Below are 21,626 nucleotides of genomic sequence, written 5' to 3'. Positions count from 1 at the left end.
TATGTATATAATGCCAACAGACTTAACGAATTCACAGAATATGCATAATTATTTGATGTTGCTGTGTGTGATATCACTTTTCAAAATCATTTAAAACTTGGCAAATTTAACAAATAAAACGTCAATTGACAGTATGAAACACCAACATGATTAAAAATAAGAGACTACCTGTGAATTCTAGAATTTCTCACTCTTTAAATACAAGGAAATCAAGTCGAGATCAAAGAAGAAACAATTTTATCTCTGCACATTTGTATGTGCACCTTGAAGGAGAAAGAGTTTGAAGGAAATGTAAATATTTTGACTATGCTGTCAGTTGCAGCAACTTTGTGACGTTTTTTTCTTTCTCCTTTCAAGGCCACAAATATCTGTATCATGTGGCGTCAGCATGCAGTGTGCTTATTTACTCGAAGACTACAAATTCACAGCAGCCAGCCAGACCATGAGTCAAAAGCCGAGTGGAACCCAAGGAGGCCCTTTGTGTGGCAAGTGTTGCAGGTAAATTTCAATTTTGCAATATGCAGATGGATGTGTTGCCGAAGCCCAAAAGCACACACACACACACACACACACACACACATACACACTCACACATACATGAACTTATCCATGACAAAGCCAGAATGGGTCCATGCTAAAAAAAAGGAACTGAACTGGGACTGCCTTGTTTTGCATTCTGCGTTTCTCGCCCATTGTGTTTTCAACTCTCGAAAATTCTCATAGTTTCATTCGTTTTTTTTGTTGTTTTTAATTGCTCAACGACGGCTTGAAAATTTTTGTGGCAAATGAAAAGTTTTTCCATGGCAAAAGAGTCCTCCATTTTTTTTTTACCTCATTTCTCCAATGGCCTCATGGTCAAAAGACAGGTTCTGAGAGTCACCGGAGCTCGCTTTCAGACTCGGTCGCGGTGTGGATGTTGGCATCGTGTTTACAAGCGATTAAGGCCATCACAATAAATCATCGTTAAGGGCAAAAGTTCATTAAGCGACGCTGCAGTGGCCTCTTCATCGCATTGTTGTTGCCATGGCTGATAATTCGAGCTCCAGGCGGTGCTTTTGATATTCATTTTAATTTTAATAACACAATTAAATACTTGGCCATAATGGCTCATTGTCGGCTATAACTGTATAGCTGTAGCTCTGACTGTGACTGTGGGCGTTACATTGGTTTGATTAGCCCCTCCCCCCTAAAAAAAAGGCGCCAACAAACACTGACGACTGTCACGTTCGATGAATATCAAATTAAAATCAAAACGAAATTTTCCAATTATACAATGCCGGCGGCTTTTTTGTCACAACACAACTCGACATTTCAATTTACTTGATATCGCATTACTTGTCTACTCCAGTAACCCCCCTTCACCATGCCCAAGCCCATGTCAATCTTTCCATCTTCAAAGTCAACCTCACTCTTATAATCAACCGTTGCCGTTCCCCCTTCCCCACCCTCTTTTTGGTTGGAGGTCACTAATATTGTAACTTCTAACTACTTACCACCAGAATTTTTGCGGGCCATGTCCTCGGCACTGGATGTCTTGCGTTGATCTATACGCAAATTGGGTATATTGAATGGCGGGGCATTCATGTTGTCCGTCGAGAATTGATGGCGCAGTGTGCGATGTCGTTCTGGTGAGGCCATCGATAGGTTGTCCAATTTCAATTTGTTGCGTTGCTGCCGATCGATGGCCTCCAACATTTGCTGCAGCACCTGGGGACGAAAAAGGGCGAAAAAAAAACCAACCAAACCAACCAGTCAAAAAAAAAGCACTAACAATTTTCTATAGCATACTTTTTTGCGTACGCTACAAGACCTTGAAAAGAAAATTGTTAAAAAAAAATTCCATAGAAATACATTTCGAAATGACTAACCAAATTCACAAACTTTTGACTAAGGCAAGAGCTTTTATATAGTATCAGTAAATGATCAATCAATCATAATATAATCAATTGCTTAATCTTACCTCAAGCAGATAGCAATATTGATCAAAATTGAGAGCCGGATTGACAGTATGTGGTATAAGCAGAGGCAACACATTGGTAGCCATGGTCTCTACACTCAGGCCGTACGATTTGTCCACAAACAGCTTATGGTAGATGCCTGTGGAGTACAATAACAAATGGAGAAATTTATGTGGCATATACACATACATACATAAACATAGATAGATTGAATGCATTGTATGCAGATGCATCTTGCTGCATTCTGCATAATTCTGTTAAAAGGTAAAGCACACACACATCATACACCAAACACATGCAGGCACATTTGTTTTGATGGGACGAAATTGGGTTTTATGCAACTTAATTAGTTTTCAGTTATCGGTCCACAGGAATATGGCAAATAACTATGCTGGTTCCAATGAAAGTTGTTTTTTGTAATGCATTCTCTCGGTTAATCTAGATTTGGATAACGGCCAAATGAACTTACGCACTGTACGCATAATAATATCCGGATCGGGTATACGAACATTTGCCAACAATGGCAACACCTCATCCATGACCTTAGTTCGCAATGGCGCAGCAATGGTGAGAGAGAGCGTGAAAGAAAGGTAATAGAACGAAAACATTTTCACATTATCAAGAGTCGAAAAATCTTAAAAAATTGTTATTGCATTGCCATTACCTGCGCTCGCTCCATACGGTCCATGACTCGTTCAATGCACATGAGCACATTCTGGACAATCTTTGGATCGGTTATATTTTTCTCGAAAACCAATTTAACCTTAGGCAAGACCATTCGACGAATCGATAGCTCATCGATGCTATCAAACACATTGGCCACAGCCACCACGGCCGCACTCTAAAGAAAACACACACACACGAAAATACAAAAACAAAATGTATAGGATTTACAATAAATTTAAGATGAACAAAAAAAATCATTTTATGAAGAGGAATACTAATGCTTTTGATTCTATTTAAAGCACAATATAATCATTTAAAGTTTATAATTAATTATTGATAAATCTTAAAGCTTCTTTTCAGAAAATTTCAATAGTTTAGCAAAACGATGTAACATTATCTAGGAAAACTTGTCAGAGATTGATTCTATCTATAATCTATTATGACTATGCAATGTTACATTTAATAAGTTTATTTAATTTCTAGGTAGGAGAGGTAAATATATCAGATATGTAATTCATTTAGAAAGTGATTTTTGTTCAGTTTAGATTTGTTTAGAAGTTACACTACAATCACATTACATTGTCATTGGTATTAATCTCAATTGTTTGAGTCATTTCTCTCCATTGGCAGTATTAATATCAATGGCTGTCTGGCTTATTTGCATATCTCTTGGCACTCACCTGGACTTGTATCGTGGAGCCATCGAATGAGAAGAAAAGCATAGGCATTATATCGGTGGTAACATCCTCCGGTTTCGTTTTCTCAATAATCAAATGTAAATTCTCAAGTATCGTAACGCTGGCTTGAATTGATTTTGGTGTATTGTATACGACTCTGTTTAAATGAGAGAGAGAAATAGCAAGAGAGAGAGAGAGAAAGAGAGAGGGAGAGACAGAACACAGAGAACACAGATTTCATTTCACATACAAGTTTACCCCACAGACTTATGAACAAAAATAAATGTATTAGCTTTGTGTCTGCCTGCTTGTCTGTCTGTCCGTCTGTCTTTTTGTCTCTTTGTCTGCCTAGTCTGTCTATTGGTGTAGGTATAAAAAGTTGCTTAAGCCAACTTTTATGGCAGTGTCAATAAGCGTCTTACAAGTGTCGAAAAAGTTTTTTGCTTCTATCGTTAGCTAGCTGGCAACTTCATCAGGCCAAGTAGTAAAAGCAAAGTCTCACCTATAGTGATTGTGGTATAGTAGATTTAGTTGGGCTCTGTGTTTTACTAATTTATGCAAGAAGGTCACAATAGAGTTGAGATGGCGGGCGGGCTGGCTGGTTGATATAAGTAGTTTGGTATACCTGAGAATATTGTCATGCTGGCAGATGGCAGCTGCTGCAACACCACCGCCCCCACCACCACCACCACCACCAACCACAACCATCAACATCAACTAGGAGCAGCAGCAGCTTCAACTTGAGGTCTATAAATTACAATATGAACGGGGACGCCTCTCACAGAGTTCAGACGCGTCGGTGTGAACACAATAAAACGCCATCATGGCAAATAAAAAACCGAAGAAAAGTGTCAGAAAAGTTTTTCAATTGTTTAGCAGAAAGTTGAGGTCACCAATGTCGTCGCTGTCCATTGTTTTGTGAGAAAAGAAAGAATGAATGAATGGAATGGATGGATGTACAGAATGGTGAAGGGAAATGAAAACGGAATCCTCACCGACAACAATAAAAAGAGAGTTAGCCACTACTTGCTGTATAAGTAAGTTTCTTGACTGTTGCTGTGCAATTATAGTAAGTACTTAAATGGAGGCAAATTCACAATATCATATTTCAAGGACCCCGCCCACTTTCTGCCAACACCTCATCCATTTGATAATTCATTCATGACATTGGCCACATTGCCATAAGCAAATTCATTGTGTATCATCTATTTTTACTTGAGTTTAGATAACTTTTAAATAGACTAGACTCTAGGACCATATTTTTATACCCTTGCAAAAAGGGTATATTAATTTTGGTCAGAAGTGTGCAACGCATTGAAGGAAGCATTTCCGACCATATAAAGTATATATATTCTTGATCAGCATGACGAGACGAGTTCATATAGCCATGTCCGTCCGTCCGTCCGTCCGTCCGTCTGGATCAACGCAAACTCCTCCTAGACCGTTGGAGCTACAGAGCTGAAATTTTGCATGTAGGCTTGTATATACTGCAGGCGTTGTATATCTCGGATTCAGCCGAATCGGACCACTATATCATATAGCTCCCATACAAACCGCAAAGTCACGAACAGTGACTTTTCTCAATAACTTCGTTATTTTCTGAGCTATTGTCGTGAAATTTAATATTGGTGAGTTTATTATACATATAAACGACTGTACCAAATTTGATCAAGATCGGGTGAATATATCATATAGCTCCCATAGGAACGATCGGTCGAAAACAGTGACTTTCTTCAATAACTTCCTTACTTTTGACTTCCTTACTATTTGTTAGTTTAGTATATCTGTTAATGACTGTGCCGAATTTGATAAATATCGGGTTACTATATCATATAGCTCCCATAGGAACGATCGGTGGAAAACAGTGACTTTGATTAATATCTTCGTTATTTCCTATGCAAAGATTGTTGGCCGTTCTTTCGCAAACATTAGCCTTTTTAGATAAAACGTTTTTCCACTTTGATGGCTATAAGTAAGGAAAGAGTTACCAAAAAAGTTGCAAGGGTATACAAACTTTGACGTGGTCGAAGTTAGCCCGGCCCTCTGGTTTTTAATCATTTCTATAAGAATTGAAGGTCTGGGTAAATGGCACCCCGAGTAGTTATCTAGGCTCTCCTTAATTAGTTTTCACCATGTGCTAGTTAGTACTCAAAAATGATTATTGATTCATCTACATACGTCCATGTTTCGAGTACAGCAGGAACACATACACATACATATATGTATGTATATGTAAGTGAGTAAGTGTTTCCCTCTTTAATGAGGACCTAATTATGTACCAATCTCCTGTATTCGGTTTTGTTCTTTTCTGTTTCTGTTATGTTCATGTACACTCACTTCATGGTGGCCGACATCAGGGCATCGTATTCAGTGTGGGTTGCCTCCTGCACAAAAAGCATGACGGGCTGCAGTACTGCGGCCAGGACCTCGTTATTGTTGATCTCTGACTTGAGCATGGGCCAAATGTTTTGCCACCAGAGTTTCTGCAAATGGAAAATCACAAAGAGGAAAGAAAAAGTGACGAGAAATAGGAAAGGGAAGAGATTCCATTTAGTAACTATATTTCAATTGCCAATACTAAGCTGTCATTAACAGCATCAGACAATGTGTCTTCCGTTTTGGCCATTGTTCTTCTACATCTTCTTCTTGTTCTGTTGCTGGTTCCAGTCCAGACCGGACGCGGATCAGGCCACAAAACAAAAGGCAGCAACATTTTTCGCAACTGTCATAAAACGCCTCGTAATTCACAAATTGTTTGGCCGTTAAGCTTACAACTTGGCGCCGTAAATGATTAATGCACGACTCCGCAAAAGGAAACAAAAAAGAAGTAAAAAGAAGTAAAAGACAACCCGAAAAATGGGTCGACTGCATCCGCTTTCCCGTTTCATCGTGGGTGGGTGAACAAGTGGTCAAGGGTGCAAGGGGGCGAGGGGAGTTTGTAATTTGGATTACTACTTACCCGTGGTATCAATGGCATGGCCTCTATCAAGGTGGTCTTGTAGAACTGGGACTTCTGTTGCGTGTCCTTCATGTTGACCACGTCCAGGAATTTCAATGCACTGATGGCCGGATCACTGTAAACAACAATAAACACAAATTAACATAATAAAATGTTGTTATTTGTTTTTAAATTAAAATGGTTAAGTAAGAGCTTTTCTTTATTTTCATTAATTTTCTGTCTCTCTTCAAAAAAAAAAAAAATGCAACAATTATTTGCATCAATTCAAAGACGAGTTTGTATACTCTTACAGGTAAATTTCCTATCTATAGAGAAGATAAGTGATAAGAATTGATCCTTTGGAAAGGAAAATAGTTGAAGCAAGGCAGTAATAATACGAATTCTGCCAATGATCCGGCTAAAACTTAATCTCAAAAACGATGGACAGGTTGTCTATATAGCTATTTCAGGAATCATCAAGTTTTATCAAGCCACGAGGAAATCAAAATCTATTTCAACTCAAATATTTAACTATTTCAAAAATATGTGAATTGATAAAAAAGAAGATTTTTATTTTATTCCTTTGTAATGGGTTGGCCAAAATAAATATTTATATGTTGATTCTAATTATACATTAAGTTTCGGGAATTGAGTTTATTTGTTCAGTTGTTTACTTGTTTTCCTAATTAGCTATGCAAGTTTAGATTATAATGAGAATATATTTTGACACTCACACACACACACACACACACACACATATACCTTGAAGCCTAGAATTGGTTGAAACTTTAAATATGCAACACAATTTAATTATAAATAAACTTAATAACCAAATTGGTGTGATTAAAATGCACATTTCTGGCCGCACTTTAATTTAATATTTTTGCATATTTACAACAATAACAATGACAACCAGACGGGGAGGAAAAAAAATTAAACAAAATTAACTAGCAAACAACATTTTGTGTATGTATATCTATCAAATTAAAATTAAAATAACCCTCATCCCATCCCACAGAAAGGGAGAAAGAGAGAGAGAGACAGGCAGACAGACAAATTGGAAAACTGAGCAAGGAAAACTCTTTTGCTTTTGCCTTTGCCGAGTGTGAAATGGCAATTTAAATGCTTTTTATTGTTATGTAAATGCAAATGGTTGGAATTTAATTGCCAAAAAGTGTTTATTCTACATTTATTTATTTTATTCTGAACGCCAGCGTTCCCAGCATGCCCAGTGTTTCCGTCGTCCCCCACAGAATCGCCCCCCGGCACTCCTGGTCTGCCCCCATTACCCAATGTCCGTTGTGGTATTCGGTCTTCATTCCCTTTAGCCTCTTATCTAACTGCCAGAACTGGGATAGGATGAATGAATAAATGAGTAAATAAGTGAATAAAAAATGTTATGGATTGTTGAGCAATTGGAATGGCGTTACGGCCAATTGAGAATCTAGCATAAAAGTTAAATATATATAAATTTGAATTATTGTGGTAAATTTTTTATAAACAAACTAACTCTGCGGCAAGGCGGCTAGATGAAAAGGAAGCAAAATGAAATGAAAACCACCAACAACATTTGCTTTGAGTAAATTAAGCAATGACAGACGCTACTAAATCGCATTGCCTTTGCGGCACGTTGCACACTAAAGTGTCACTAAATAAAAAACGAGTGATGAAAGGGAAGGGAAGGGAAGGGGTGGGGTAAACGATGGTCGGGGGGGCGGGGGATTAAAACCATTGCTGACGGTATGAACTTAATCAGCGACCAAAAGCATCGTTGAGCACACAGTCAAGCGGGTAAATCATATTTCAAAGCCACCTACACAGAATTTGTTGCCCATTGTAAAAGGATGAGGAATAACAAAGGGAAAGCAAGAGAACTGAGAGGCTCTTTCCCTTTTTTCGGGGGCGTGGCAAATGGAGGCGCCATGAGTTGGCTGCTAAAGATGCTTAGAATGCCACTGATTGCCAAGACACTTGAGCCATTTGCATACGCTGCTAAAAACGTAGAAAATGTTGACAACATTTAAATTAACTTCAAAGTGCTGCTACCGTCTGACTGACTGAGTGAATGACTGACTGACTGACTGCCTGAATGAGTGACTGACTTGTTAACTGACTGACTAACAGCCTGACTGACTGTTTGACTAGAAAATGAAAGCACAAGGTAACGAATCCTTGATGGTGGTTCCATGGTGGCTGTCTCATGGCATTGTATCTCAAAGCTGTTAAAAGCTGTTGCTGATGTCAGCAAGTTTATAATAATTCAAGGGTATTCACGAGTATATCCAATAGATGTTAGCCAAACTCTCTCATATCTTCCACTAACTTAATATCCTGAATGTTTAAGCGGCTCAAATTGTTCTCAGATTCTTTAACCACCCAGAAAATTTCTTAAAACTCTTACAACCACACCAAACTATGACCCACATTATAATTTGAATAATTATAAGAATTTGAATACCTCGTTCTGGAGATTGGTTGTTAGGGATTGGAATAAAATTGGGTCAATATTAACAATAATGTTTCTTAACTAATTGAAATTCCGATTTCTCTATTCATAGATTTTGCTTTTAAGAGAAAATTGAATTAGTTTGAAAACTAAACTTTAATCAAAGAGTATCAATTGTTCCAAATCATTTTGTTGTGCCTACTTTACTTTGCTGCTCTACCCAAGAACATTATCGTTTTATTTTTCTTCCCTTTTTTTTTTTGTGTGTTTTGTTTGTCTTAACGCGGCACGTTGCGTGCTTCAAAAATCTTTGTCGTCGAGTCGCTGGCGTCTCTTTCATAGTGGGCTGCCTAGCAGCTGCTGCTATCATCATAAATCCCCGAGTCAGGCAGTCAGAGCCTTCAATCCAACTACTACACAGATACAAATCGAGAAATGGGAGATCCTTGCCAGTCATGGTTTTGTTTCCTCGCCATCTTTAGATTCTTCTAACCATTGTGTGTGTCTCTTTATGTGTGTGTGTGTGTTTCTGTGTGTCTGTGTGTCTGTGTGTGTGTGTGTGTTTCTTTCAGGCCTGATTACCGTTTCCACTTGGCAAACAGACGTAATTAAAGTGTACGTTGGGTTGAGAAACTGAAAGCTTCAATTGAATTTTACCTAACATGAGCAAATTGGCTTAGTTCTTTATTTCCGTATGAATGTGTGTGTGTGTGTGTGTGTGTGTGTGTGTATGTGTGGGGGTGTATGTTTTTGTTGGTTTCTTTTTCACAAGTGTCAATTTCATTTGAAACACAAACAGCATAAAAAAACTTTTTCTCCTCTTTTTTTTTTTGCCATGGCAAATTACTATTTTCTTTTGCTAAAAGTTAATTTATTTATCTACTCACATGAAGTACTTGATCAACTGCAGCAATTGCGCTGTGGGTCGAGCTGTTGCATCTCGACTGGCCATCCGTGAGGTAGCCTCCTGCAGGGCAATGGGTAGACGGGGCATCAGTTTATGCACATGTTCATCCAGCTGCAAAAGTGAATAGAAATGATGTTCAGAAAATGTGAGTAAGCGAGTGAAGAGAAAAACTTGGCCACAACAAAATTTGGCCAAACGATTTTTGAAGACAAGTTCAACACAAACGGGTAGTGTGAGAGATGGATGGGAGGGAAGGTCCGAAAAAGTTTTAATGACAAACGCCTGAAGGGGGAGGCACATCATACCCCACCCCATGTATACATATCTCTCGTTTAGTCCGCTCCTCTCTCTCCCAATCCCAATCCCATTCCCGTTCCCGTTCCCACTCACTCTTTCTCTATCTGCCACCTGGAGTTCGGGCACAAGTGGCAAAATAATTAGAGTTTCAAGTGGACTTTTTGATTACATTTGCATTTGACAAAGCAGCGAATCTAATTACAGCTGGCAAACAAGCCAGAAGCACAAACTTTTCATCCAACCAATTGGCACTTGTCCTCCACTTGTTTCATCACCTTCGCCCCCTTCGTCTCGTCTTCTCCTTGTTCTTCATCTTGTTCTCATCATCACTGGCTAAAAATTAATTCAAGTTTTGTTCCACGAAATGTTTACGCACCGTTTCCAATTGCTTAGCATAGTTCGAAGTTGAATTGCTAGCTTGTATTAGGGGCCGACCATTGTTAAAAACAGCACAGATGACCATGCCCAATGAGAACATATCACTAAGCAGGCTGCATTTTGACGTCGATTGAACTTCGGGGGCTAAAGTCAGTAAAAAGTCAAACAAACAAAGCGAAAGAAAAGAAATTACAAATATTTAAATTTGCCAAGTCATTCATCGTCTATCAATGATCTTACCCATAAAATCCAAATTGGGTTGGGCCATTTTTGACACACGATTGCTCCATGGTGGACACGGAATTGAGCTATTCAAATCAGTCTCATTCATTCTTTCTGCATGTGAATATGAATACAAATTGCTCAATGAATTTATTTCAATTTTGTTTTCTCCCACCTAACTACTCTACATATGAGAGGTGTGAGGTGTGAGGTGTGCATCACTTACCCACATACTCCATGCCAGCCAGTTTCCATATACCTCGCTTGGTTATTAGTATAGAAGATGGACACACATTTCGATGAATTACGTGACCGGAATAGTGTAGATAGGCTAAAGCCTCTGTTAGCTATGTGGCATAAAGAGGTGCGTTGGTTGTGGGAGAGCAGGTAAATAGAAAAGAACAGAAGTAAAGTAAAAGCGAAACACAAAACAAACTCACACACGAGGGCGAGTTGGAATGGTTACAAATGGCTTGCTTGCTTACCTGTAGAAATCCATATTTTAGCTCCATATCCAAGAAATTGTATTCCTTTGCATGAGCTGGCCGTTGGGGTTGAGCGTTTGCTATCGGTTGTGCCTGAGGTGTTCCGCCGCCAGCGGCTGGTGCCACATTGGCATTCTCATAGGTTTTCGACTCCTGCAAGGACATCACGTAACAATGAGTTATATTCTATACCTATTTTCAGTAACTAAGCCTAGCCCCTACGCTACATGTTGCCCCAATTGCCTTCGTCTTTTATATAGGAAATATATTAACAGTTTTTCTTGCCTACTTTTCAATGCTAGAAGCACATTTTTATACGCCCAAAGGAATTACTTAATTCAATTAAATTCGAATTCGTTTAATTAAAGTAATATTTACAATTTGCGTTTTTGTTGCCTACTTTTTAGGGCAGTTAAAGATTTGGTTCCCTTTTGCATTAGTCATATGAAATGAAATATTTCTACTAGCAAAAAGCATTGTGCCAATGCTCTCTCAATTTTCTTTTAGTTTTTAAAATGGCGTAGACAAAAGAAAATCCGTTTGAGTTCAATTTAATATTTAGATGTTTGAACATAAACTCAAACAATCCCATACAAAAAAGAAATATCTCGTATTTTTTGCCTTATCTGTTATCCCTTTGCCTACAAGAATGCTTGTTTTATTTTGGTTGTTTCTTGAAACCAATTTGTTTATCAGTATTTCTTATTTTTTTCTTTTTTTTTTTTTTTTGTTTCTTGTTCTCTGCCTTTTGCAATTTTCAATGTAATTTAACTCGAATCGACTTTTGTTGAAACTAAAAACTACTCAGGGCTTTCTGTTCTTGGTTATATGTTTTGGGTTTATTGTTTCTCCTGTTCTTGTTCTTTCGTGCACCTTTAAACACAAAAATCGTTTATTTGTGTGTAGGTGTGTGTGTATAGTCTGGGAAAACTCCTATTCTGGGTATGTGCATGTGTGTGTGTGTGTGTGTGTGTGTGTGTATCAATATCTAAGACGTGCAGACCAAAGCGAAGCACTTTATTGACTCAATCTCCGCAGCGTAAACTTTCTCTCACACACACACACACAGACACAACCACGACCAAAATGCTTCAACATACAGTAATTCGATTTAGTTGTGTGCGTAAATGTATATCTAAATGGGTTTCCATGTGTGTGTGTGTGTGTGTGCATACCTAACATTTGTGTTCTCATTCTTACTTCTACTGTCCGTTGCCAGGCACTTTGTCTATGTATATACAAACTATGCAGTTGACTTGGCTGCAAAACTTGAACAAAACATAAAAAGGTACACCTAGTGGCCTCAACAACAACAACAGCAATGTATTGCGGTACCTTTTTACAAGAACAACAAAAACACACACGCATACACACAAACATAACAAAAGTGAAGAGCATGAGGAGCAACAGCATCAACAACAAAAATAGCGTAGAAACAAAAGACTAAACGAGAACTCACAATACCCAACTCACAAAGGACATACACGAAGCGACAACACAAATTGCATGTCCATGTCCCTGGCAGCAAATGGAACTCAACCCAACTCAACACAACTCAACTCGTCTAAACTCATCTCATCTCAACTCATCTCATCTCATCTCAAACTCAAATTCAAACTCAACTCTGTTCATCCTATGCTCCTTTCAAACGAGAGAACAGGAACACAAAACAAAACAAAACAAAAAAAAAACACAAAAAAAAAAAATAGGAAACTAAACTTGAAACTCACATGAAAGGCCAGCACATTCGATAGACTGGCAAAAATAGGTTCTGCAGCAAAGGCCAGAGTATCAGCACTTTCCTCGACGGTATGATAGATTTGTAATATCTGCAGGAGGCAAAAGAACAACACATAAAGAAGACATAATTAACAAAAAAATTTTTGCTTCTGGCCTCAAACCGAAAGCAATAAACGGGGCCAACTCGACTCAAGTTAGAACGAAATGCACAAACAAAAGAGAAAAAATAACAAAAGTGGATCCAACTACATACATTTGCCTTACATGTAAGTCTAGAATTTAGAAGTCCAATGATTACTTATTGAAGATTTTTGTAAGCTTTTAAAATATTTGTAAGGTATTTGATAAGATTTTTAACCAATCGATTTATTTATATTATAGGTTTTTATTTGGCAAATAGAAAGAATCTTAAGTAAGGAACTTTAAAATCTTGTTTGTGCATTTCGTTTTTCAAGTTGCAATTACTTATTGTTAGTTTTGTGATCAATCAAATTTTCTACACTTACCCTTGGATGTCGGAAACGTTCCAATGTTTTCACCGAGCTCTTGAGAAGCTCTGTGATGGTCTCCTTGCGGCGCGGCTTATGCAATTTTTCGGCAATTTTCTTTTCAAATATAAACACGGAACATTCCTGGTTAAAAATGTGAAAAACAGATGGGAAAACGGACAGGAAATTGTAAAACTCAGCTCTCGTTAGATGGATACATGGTTAGATATACGCTCTCTGTTAAATGTTATTTGGTTTTGGCCATACCTTATTATCACTCTTGCGATACGCATCATGTATGCGCCAGACGAGCTCGGGACCCGCACATGCCACCGGTTTGCCAATATCAAAGTATTGCGTAATGGGATTGCCTTCGGCAACATTTTGCATCGATGTGGATGCGGCCACATTGGTGCTCTTAAATTTGGCAAACATTGTGCCAGCAGGCATACCATCAATTAGCTTCGAGAATACATTCGAAAAGCTGCCCTGACGCTTGGGACCGGGTTGGGGATTGGGGACAGCAATCGGTGTACTGCCAATGGTCGGGGCCGAGCCACTTGAGCCTCCAGTTATGACTGATGATGGATCCCCGACAGCCGCCGCTGCAATTGCTGCCGTTGATGATGGGCTCGATGACGATGATAATGATGTTGATGCGGCTCCACTAATGGATGGACGTGACCTTATGATACATCTGACTCCAGTACCAGCCTCCCCAGCCAATTGTCCAGTGCTACCCTTTGGTATGGCTCCAGTTGCTGCTGCTGCTGATGATTGTGGGCCCACACCACCTCCAAGTTTTGCCAAATTATATGTGTCGCATTTCACTGCAGATGATTGTGCCAATGGTGATGAGGATGATGGGTTTTCGCCGATGCCATTCACAATACCAAATCCAGTGCCGATGGCAGAGAACTTTCGTGTTAGGCCAGATATGTCTGGTGATCCAATGCCGATGCCGATGCTGCTGCTGTTGCTTCTACTATGACTCAGGTCTAACACTGTGCTGCCGCTGCGATGACGTCCGCCCACACCGACACCGACACCCACACCGACTCCAGCAGCCACGCCCACACCGCCGCCTCCGTACTGCTGCTGCTGGACAGCCCTGGCCGGTGAACCTGCTGCTGCCACCGCTGCCACTGCTCCACCTGCTCCACCTGCTGCACTTGCACCTGAACCGCCGGCCGGCGCTATTCCAACAGCGCTGCCACTGCGACTGCGTTGCACCTCCTCGACACTATCCAAACGAGAGAAAATTCTGGCCGCCGTTGTTGCCGTGTTTCTTGGGCCAATTAAGCGCCAACCAAATGTAGGCTCACTTAACTCTTAATCCTCAATTCAATGCAATTTACTTTCTATTAATTTCGTTTCAATATTCTTTCTCTCTTTCTCTTTCTCGTCTTCCTCTTTATTGTTTAGTTCAATGTTAGCAAGTGATCGGGACTCAAGGTTTCAAATTGAAATCAAACTGAAAGTAAAGAAAAAAGTTGGAGAATTTTTCACTATACATTTATGCGTATATATTTATATATATATATATGTATGTATGTGTGTATGTACATATAAATGCGGCCACTTCATATTGCTCATACGCACGGTTGAGCCGTTGATGCCCATTCATTTTTGAGCTGCCAATTAATGCGCTTATTGCCTTTGACTTTTATGTGTGTGCGTGTTCAATTTAAACACTTGAAATACTCTAACTTTTAGGACCAATTGACAAGCCAAACACAACTTTTAATTTAATTGACTTTTGTGTGTGTCTGATATACTTAAGTTCAAATCAATTTCCATTGATGTGATAATTTAATTTCAATGCTAAACTGAAGGGAAATTATTTCATTTTATGATTTTCCCATAAGCTTTATTAATTAAATATCAATATTCAATTTGTTTTTAATTTATTCTTTCTTATTCATTCATTTATACACATAGCAGAAAAGTTTTTGGTGCATATTCTAATTGATAATTTCATTAATTAATATGGAATGTAAATTATTTATCCAAACAAAACGTTACAAGCAAAAGTATGAATTACTAATATATGAACATACATACATACATATGTATGTATCTATACATACATAATTAATGATTAACTTAATCAAAACGTGAAATCCATCCTATTAGAGGCAAACTCCTTTTTAACTTTAATAATAAATTTAAACTTGAGAAGCTTCAATCAAGTAACAGAAGAAAAACATTGAGTTTTTTTTCATTTGTTTGGTTTATAATTACTCTAAAAGTACTATAATTCATTGAAGTATTTCTTAAAAAGTAAAAATAACATAAAGAATCTCAAATATCTTCATACCAAAAAGAAAGTATATGGAATTTATCCAAATAAACTGCAGAAAGATGATACGACAAATCTACTAATTCTTTATGAAATTGTTTTTGATGCCAAAAGAACTTGGCTTTCTGGTGACAAAATATGATAAATTGTGTTATGCAAATATTTGATGGGAATGCGAGTTCAAAAAAGAGTCTATTAAGAGAGTATAAAGATTTCGTTTAGGCATTGAGTTTCTGTTATTTTTTTTTTTTCTCTCATGCCCCATTTTGCTGGCATTCTTTTTGGTTAGCTTCACACAAAACTGCACAATTAAAAAGTTAAATGAGTTTGCTTCATGGCCATTCATTCAATGTGCATGAAGATGAAATATATGGAAAATGCCAACTTTTCAAATATTTATGAAAATGCGCTTAAAACATAATCTCTTTATTAATTGCTTAAAATGGCGTGGCTACCAAACCAAACCAAACCAAACCAAACCGAACCGTATTTCTCCCCCAAAATTTAAGAGAAAACATAAAGACACAAAAATCAAGCGGCAGTGGTGGATCTATGGATATATTGAGTAATAACCAACTGTTAATGACTTAAATTGAAACATTGAGAGTCCTCCGTTTCTAGCATTATAATCATTTCCTAGAAAAGAGGCAAATCAGTGCTGGATTTAGTTAGAACATAAATACAATTCGGGAGGTTAAATGAGAAAGAAAATTTACTTTGCAATTCAATTGAATTCAAGGGTATTAAAATGAGTTATTACTTTCGAAAATCGTTCAATATTTGGCAAAGTTACATTTTCGTAAAGTAAAGAGTTAATAAGAACTTTTTATATATTTTATTCAGAACTATATGTTGGTTAATGAATGAACATTCAATGAACTTTTTAGTGATTTAAAACCTGAAAGCCCATTGCCCGTTTTGGCGCAGGGCTTATAGCATTTGCCAAACTGTATTCTCTTAATATTATTATCTCAGCTAGTTTGTTTAATGCTTAGAATTGAGTAAGTACATTTAGTCGTCAGATTAATTGAAACAACATTTACAATTTTTAACCCATTTTTATCCATTTCAATCCGCCACTGGGTAATAGTGAATGAATAATTTTTAGCACGTTTAACTTAAATGGAAATGTTGCCAGATTTTTTCCTGCCATTTTTGCATTTCAGTATTTCGCAATTGCCAAAATGGGAATTTAATGCAATTTGACTTGATGCAAACATGTGTCAAAGTGTCAGGCACGTTCTTCCACTCAAATATGTAGTAACTACAAATATGTTGCACTTACTGTGCCGTGTAATGTGCCACCTTGCAGACACCCAAGCCCCCCTCCTTAGCCTCCACACCCTCGTGACTGGTCTGAGTGGATTTTTGTTTATTTTTGTTTACTTTTTTTTCCAACTGAATTATTCAATGCAAGTAAATATGTAGTGCAAAAACATTTTGGCAGTATGGCTCTACCCAGAACATCTGTCTGAGCCGGAAAGACAGAAAGATGGCTGAAAATTGACTTTAGACAACTTGCGACAGAGAGAAAGAGAGACACACAGAGGGACTAAGAAGCTGAGAAAGTGCGGACTCAAGTCCGGATGGCAACAACTTGTGGCTACATAAAATTTTCAAGCAAACGTAAAACTATTTAGTAAAAACATTTGCTACTGCTGCTGCTGCTGCTGCTACTGGCTCTTCTGTATAAGCGAAGCGTAAAATTTTTGTTAAATAAATTGTGTTGATGGCAAATAAATAAAATATGAGCGCCCAGAAACTTGGCCGCATTGTGTGCGCTTAATGGGAGGATAGCTTCAACGTGAGGACCAAGCAACATAAGGACAAACGACAAGGGCAAAGGGAAGAGAAGTGAAGGGTGGAGGAGGCAACTGACAGATGGCGGAAGGCGCATGGCGGATGGCCACTGACTGTGAATTGCTGACTACTGAGTACGGCTGACTAGCTGACTGGTTGGCCGCCCAGTTGATGATGGTGCGAAGGCTTAATTCTTGAAGACGATTTACTAGGTCAGCATTTTCAATTTAAGGCGAACGGCAATGGCAATGGCAATGGGAAATGAAGTTTAAATATTTAAGATGGCTAAACGATGGGACACACGATACGACTCTGTATTCTGTATTCTATTTTCTCCTTTTCTACTTTTATAGCATTGTATCTATGTATCTAAATATAGTAAAGTCCTGGCAATCGATGCAGGTTTATCTGTGGCATTTATAAATAAATAAAGCCTGTCGTTCTACTTAAGTTAATTGTACATATATACCACCTACCTATACATACAAATACACGTAGGTATAAGCAGCTAAATAAACAATGAACAAAGTCCAACTTTAATTGCCAACAAGTTCATTTTATTTAGCTTATTTTAGTGTTTGCATTTGTGAAATTAAATTAAATCAAATTTATAAACATAGTTATTTTAAGGCCTTGACATTCGAACAATTATGTTTGGTTAATCGATTTTGTGCAAAATCATCAGTTTGACCAATAAATGGCAAGGACATACCTCTTATTCATTTCCCAAAACCTGCTAAAGTTGTTGAAAATGCATCACAAGTTAAACATTAACTACTAGGTACAAAAATTTGATTTATTTGTCTTTTAAAGATTACATTTTGTTGCTAACCCTTAAGTTTTTAAGATTTCAAACACTGACGAATCGTTAAAATAAAATTTTAATCTAGAAAACATGGACAAATGTGGCTAAGCAAGAGAATATTTCAATGTCATCTAAAAATTCAAAGCACACAGGTCGTATGAGTGATATTATAAGCTTGTGAAACCTCACCAAAACTTTTAGCTTAAATTTGACAACGCTTTTTTTTCATTTCAATTGTGAATTTTCCAAGAAAAAAAGCTCAATATTGCCATATAATTAGCAATAAACGTGCATATGAAATTGTTTATAAGCTAATTAACTAGATTTTATTTCATTTAATGAAACGAAAGATTTATTTAATTCATTTAATTAGCATAAATTCATGATCAATGATTATATTACAAATCTCGCCCAATTAGACATTGGCATATAAATCAAATTAATAAAGCACTCGAAAATATGTACATATTAATATTGTATGCACGCATATCGAATGACGCTCGGTAAAATCACAAAACAATAATGAATTCCACATATTGATACATACATATGTATGTAGATATGTATATTTGTGTATGTAAATATAATTATTATAAAATTCCATTGGAAAATTGTCAACGAAATTGTATTTACCAAGTTCAATCGGTGGCTATTAAATTCTGAAACCTCAAACTCCATTCAAATTAGCAGTAAAATTTTATAAATTTGACCACGTAATAAAATCAAGCCAACAAGTAGACGAGAAAAGAGGGGCCAAGAGAGAGAGAGGGAGAAAGAAAAGATAAATGTCCGAATGGCAATGAATTTGTGTGTGTGTGTGTGTGTGTGTGCGTGTGCTTATGCCAGTGGCTCAGTGGACACGTGAAAAGGAGATCGGGTCAGTTTTATTGATTTCGTCACGGACAAAAGCAGCCAAAATTAAATGATAAAAGCAAAGCGTAAACAAAAGCTGCACACGACTCTAGCGAACCAATGAACCAATGAGCCAAACCAGTGAAACCAATGGAAAGGCAAACAGACGAATGTTGGGAAAAACGGCACAAAACGGCGCAAATTATTTTTGTTGTTGGCAAGAAAAGCGTTTTGTTGTTTATTTGACATACATACATACATATGTACATACATAAAGGCGGGCGGTCTATCGTTTATACAAAATGCATATCTGTGTGTGTGTTGTTGTTGCTATGTGTTTAGTATGTGCGCGTATCTAATTCTGTGCTCAACAAGCTATGTGAGTTTAATATTTTTAGCCTAAAGTCAAACCAAGATGGGCACAAAATGGCACACAGGAAAAGTAACAACAACAACGACAACGTTACCAGTAGACTAGGTCCCTGGGTCAGGAGCAGAAGCAAGTTGCCAAGCGCTGATTGAAATATACACATACACACACAAAAAAAAACACACACAAACAAACACAGAGAGAGAGAGCAAGAGAGAAAGAGAAAGAGACATGAATGTCTCAATTAGAAAAAACTGATGGTCCTTTAGCCACACTTTCTCTCTTGCTTTCTTTCTCCATGTATCTCTGTCTTTATCTCTCTATCTCTCTCTTGCTCTCTCACTGTCTCTGTCGCTTAAACACATACACGTGCAAAAGTTATAGCAAACAACAACAGTTAAAGCAAAAACTCTGGCATATCTTTTGTTTGCTTTTGCCTCGTTTACTGTACGAAGAACAACACCAAAGAAGGAATAACAAAAAAATAAGACCAAAAAAAAAAAAAAAACAACAAGAGCAACATTTTTACCTTCAAGTTAAAGGCATCAATTCAATTTAGAGCAACATTTATTTATGATTTAATTAAACACAAGAGAAACAAAAAATTGTTTAGAAAAGAGTACCAAATCGACATTTAGATGAGCACTCAGAAAATAAGTAATTTTTAGTAGTCAAGAGGAGAATTCATTGGGGTAGAATTTGCCTTCATTTGCATTTAAATATTTACTTTTGTCTAAAAAATTTAGTTTGTCCTAGAATTTTACTTTGTTCAAGTAAATCTTAATTATGTCTGATAAGTTAGTCGCTTAAGGATAGCCATGACCGTTTATTATTATAATTATATATTCATTTCAGGATTGACCCTTAAATATGAAGAATAGAAACATATTTTAGACTAACCGAAAGTGCCGAAGTTTGTATACCCTTACTACAATAATAATGTTAGCTAAAGGATGTAACTTTTAAATAACACAAAGTCTTTTGAGATAAAGAACCCTTCGAGTCTTCCTAATATAATTATAACTCAATGTAAATTTAATGTGTTTAAAATTTATTTCAATATTTGACTTTAAAGCATTAACTTTGTATTAGTTCAAAAGATTGAAGTGATTTAACTAAGTTAATATATAAAACATACTCTAAAGGAATCAATAATGGAAATTATTTCCCCCTTCCATCTGAAACAAACTTCTAAGTATTTGAATCTATATATAGCGAAAACGATATTGACCCTTTTTGTCTCAAGGCTTTGCTATGCTAATTAGCACATATTTATGTCTGTCTGTGAGTGTGTGTGTGTGTCTGTGTGTGTGCGATTGTGTGTGAATACGGATGATTTCTGTCAATTTTCAAGGAAATTGATTGGAGTACGAACAATGGGATGGAATTTCTGATTGTCATGTGTCGTCGAATTGAACAATAAGGCAACATTTGGCATTTTGCTAATAATATGTGTATATGTATGTATGTATATTTGTTACCTAAGTGCAATTGAAAAGGGTCGAAATCATGTCCAAGCGAGCATCTTAAAGTGAAAAGGATTTGGATTCAATGAGCAAGCAACTTCTTAATACAAATTCTCAACTCCATAGTCCTTCGTTTACCTATAATGCTTTTATTTTTGCTACTTGTGCTTTGGCTCAGCTGAGTCCATGCCCTCGGGCAAAGTAAGCACATTTGCATATTACGCATACGCCATGTGAAACGTGCTGTTGCTTCGGGTGGTGTTGCTGCTGCTTCTCCTGGGTTACGTCTGCCTAATTAAATCTTTTGCGTAATTTGTTTAGTTATCCCCCATGGTATCTACTTGAAAATTGAATGGCAATGACTTTGTCAGAGGGTGTGTGTGTGTGCGTATGTGTGTGTGTGTGTGTGGATGGAAATGGAAGTGTGCGGCTAGGTTTGAGGTGGGTCTAAACAAAAGCTGCTTAAGCAGTTGCTCAAGTGTTGCAGACACTGCGGCGGTAATTGAATTGCGGCTAACTGCAACAATAACAGAAGCCGCAGTAGCAGCAACAATCGTGGCATAATTATAGGCCGCCATGGGCTATAAATTGTTTGCACTGACTAAAATGAAATTATGAAAGCCATTTAACCAGCCAAAGAAGACTCAGCAGATGCCAAACTAAAAGCTAATTACACTGACTTGCCCCCAGCTCCGCCCCATGCCGCGCCACGCAAAAAAGGCAAGCAAACCAAAACTAAATGTAACAAAATAAGCACTCACAATTAGCTTACGAAGGGCGAGTTTCCGCCCTCTGTGCTAACTTGTGACTTCTGGCTCATTGCTTTCAT

At 37.5% G+C, this 21,626-nt stretch overlaps 2 protein-coding genes across 3 annotated transcripts in view; both read right to left on the bottom strand.

The window, feature by feature from the left end:
• LOC6638713 (SCY1-like protein 2) overlaps positions 1 to 14,520 on the bottom strand; it is a 27,345-nt gene extending 12,825 nt beyond the window's left edge. For both annotated transcript variants that reach the window (XM_023181433.2, XM_015179050.3), the window contains exons 1-15: positions 13,470 to 14,520; positions 13,221 to 13,346; positions 12,705 to 12,803; positions 10,975 to 11,127; positions 10,716 to 10,836; positions 10,508 to 10,603; positions 10,266 to 10,411; positions 9,573 to 9,703; positions 6,261 to 6,375; positions 5,639 to 5,784; positions 3,305 to 3,458; positions 2,623 to 2,799; positions 2,428 to 2,500; positions 1,961 to 2,097; positions 1,494 to 1,707 (exon numbers count right to left, since the gene is read on the bottom strand). In XM_023181433.2, coding sequence (XP_023037201.1) covers positions 1,494 to 1,707; positions 1,961 to 2,097; positions 2,428 to 2,500; positions 2,623 to 2,799; positions 3,305 to 3,458; positions 5,639 to 5,784; positions 6,261 to 6,375; positions 9,573 to 9,703; positions 10,266 to 10,411; positions 10,508 to 10,603; positions 10,716 to 10,836; positions 10,975 to 11,127; positions 12,705 to 12,803; positions 13,221 to 13,346; positions 13,470 to 13,652 — 2,071 coding nt within the window. In that variant the 5' untranslated portion in view covers positions 13,653 to 14,520. The remainder of the gene's footprint in view (positions 1 to 1,493; positions 1,708 to 1,960; positions 2,098 to 2,427; positions 2,501 to 2,622; positions 2,800 to 3,304; positions 3,459 to 5,638; positions 5,785 to 6,260; positions 6,376 to 9,572; positions 9,704 to 10,265; positions 10,412 to 10,507; positions 10,604 to 10,715; positions 10,837 to 10,974; positions 11,128 to 12,704; positions 12,804 to 13,220; positions 13,347 to 13,469) is intronic.
• LOC111519482 (fibroin heavy chain-like) lies at positions 13,657 to 21,626 on the bottom strand. The gene is made up of 4 exons (XM_023180618.1): positions 21,570 to 21,626; positions 16,790 to 16,860; positions 13,905 to 14,490; positions 13,657 to 13,869 (listed from the first exon to the last, which is right to left on the bottom strand). Exons 1-4 carry the CDS (start codon positions 21,624 to 21,626, stop codon positions 13,657 to 13,659), a joined length of 927 nt encoding a protein of 308 aa, XP_023036386.1.

Source organism: Drosophila willistoni, assembly GCF_018902025.1.
Source record: "Drosophila willistoni isolate 14030-0811.24 chromosome XR unlocalized genomic scaffold, UCI_dwil_1.1 Seg144, whole genome shotgun sequence".
Lineage (NCBI taxonomy): Eukaryota > Metazoa > Arthropoda > Insecta > Diptera > Drosophilidae > Drosophila > Drosophila willistoni.
This window is presented reverse-complemented; position numbering and strand designations above follow the sequence as displayed.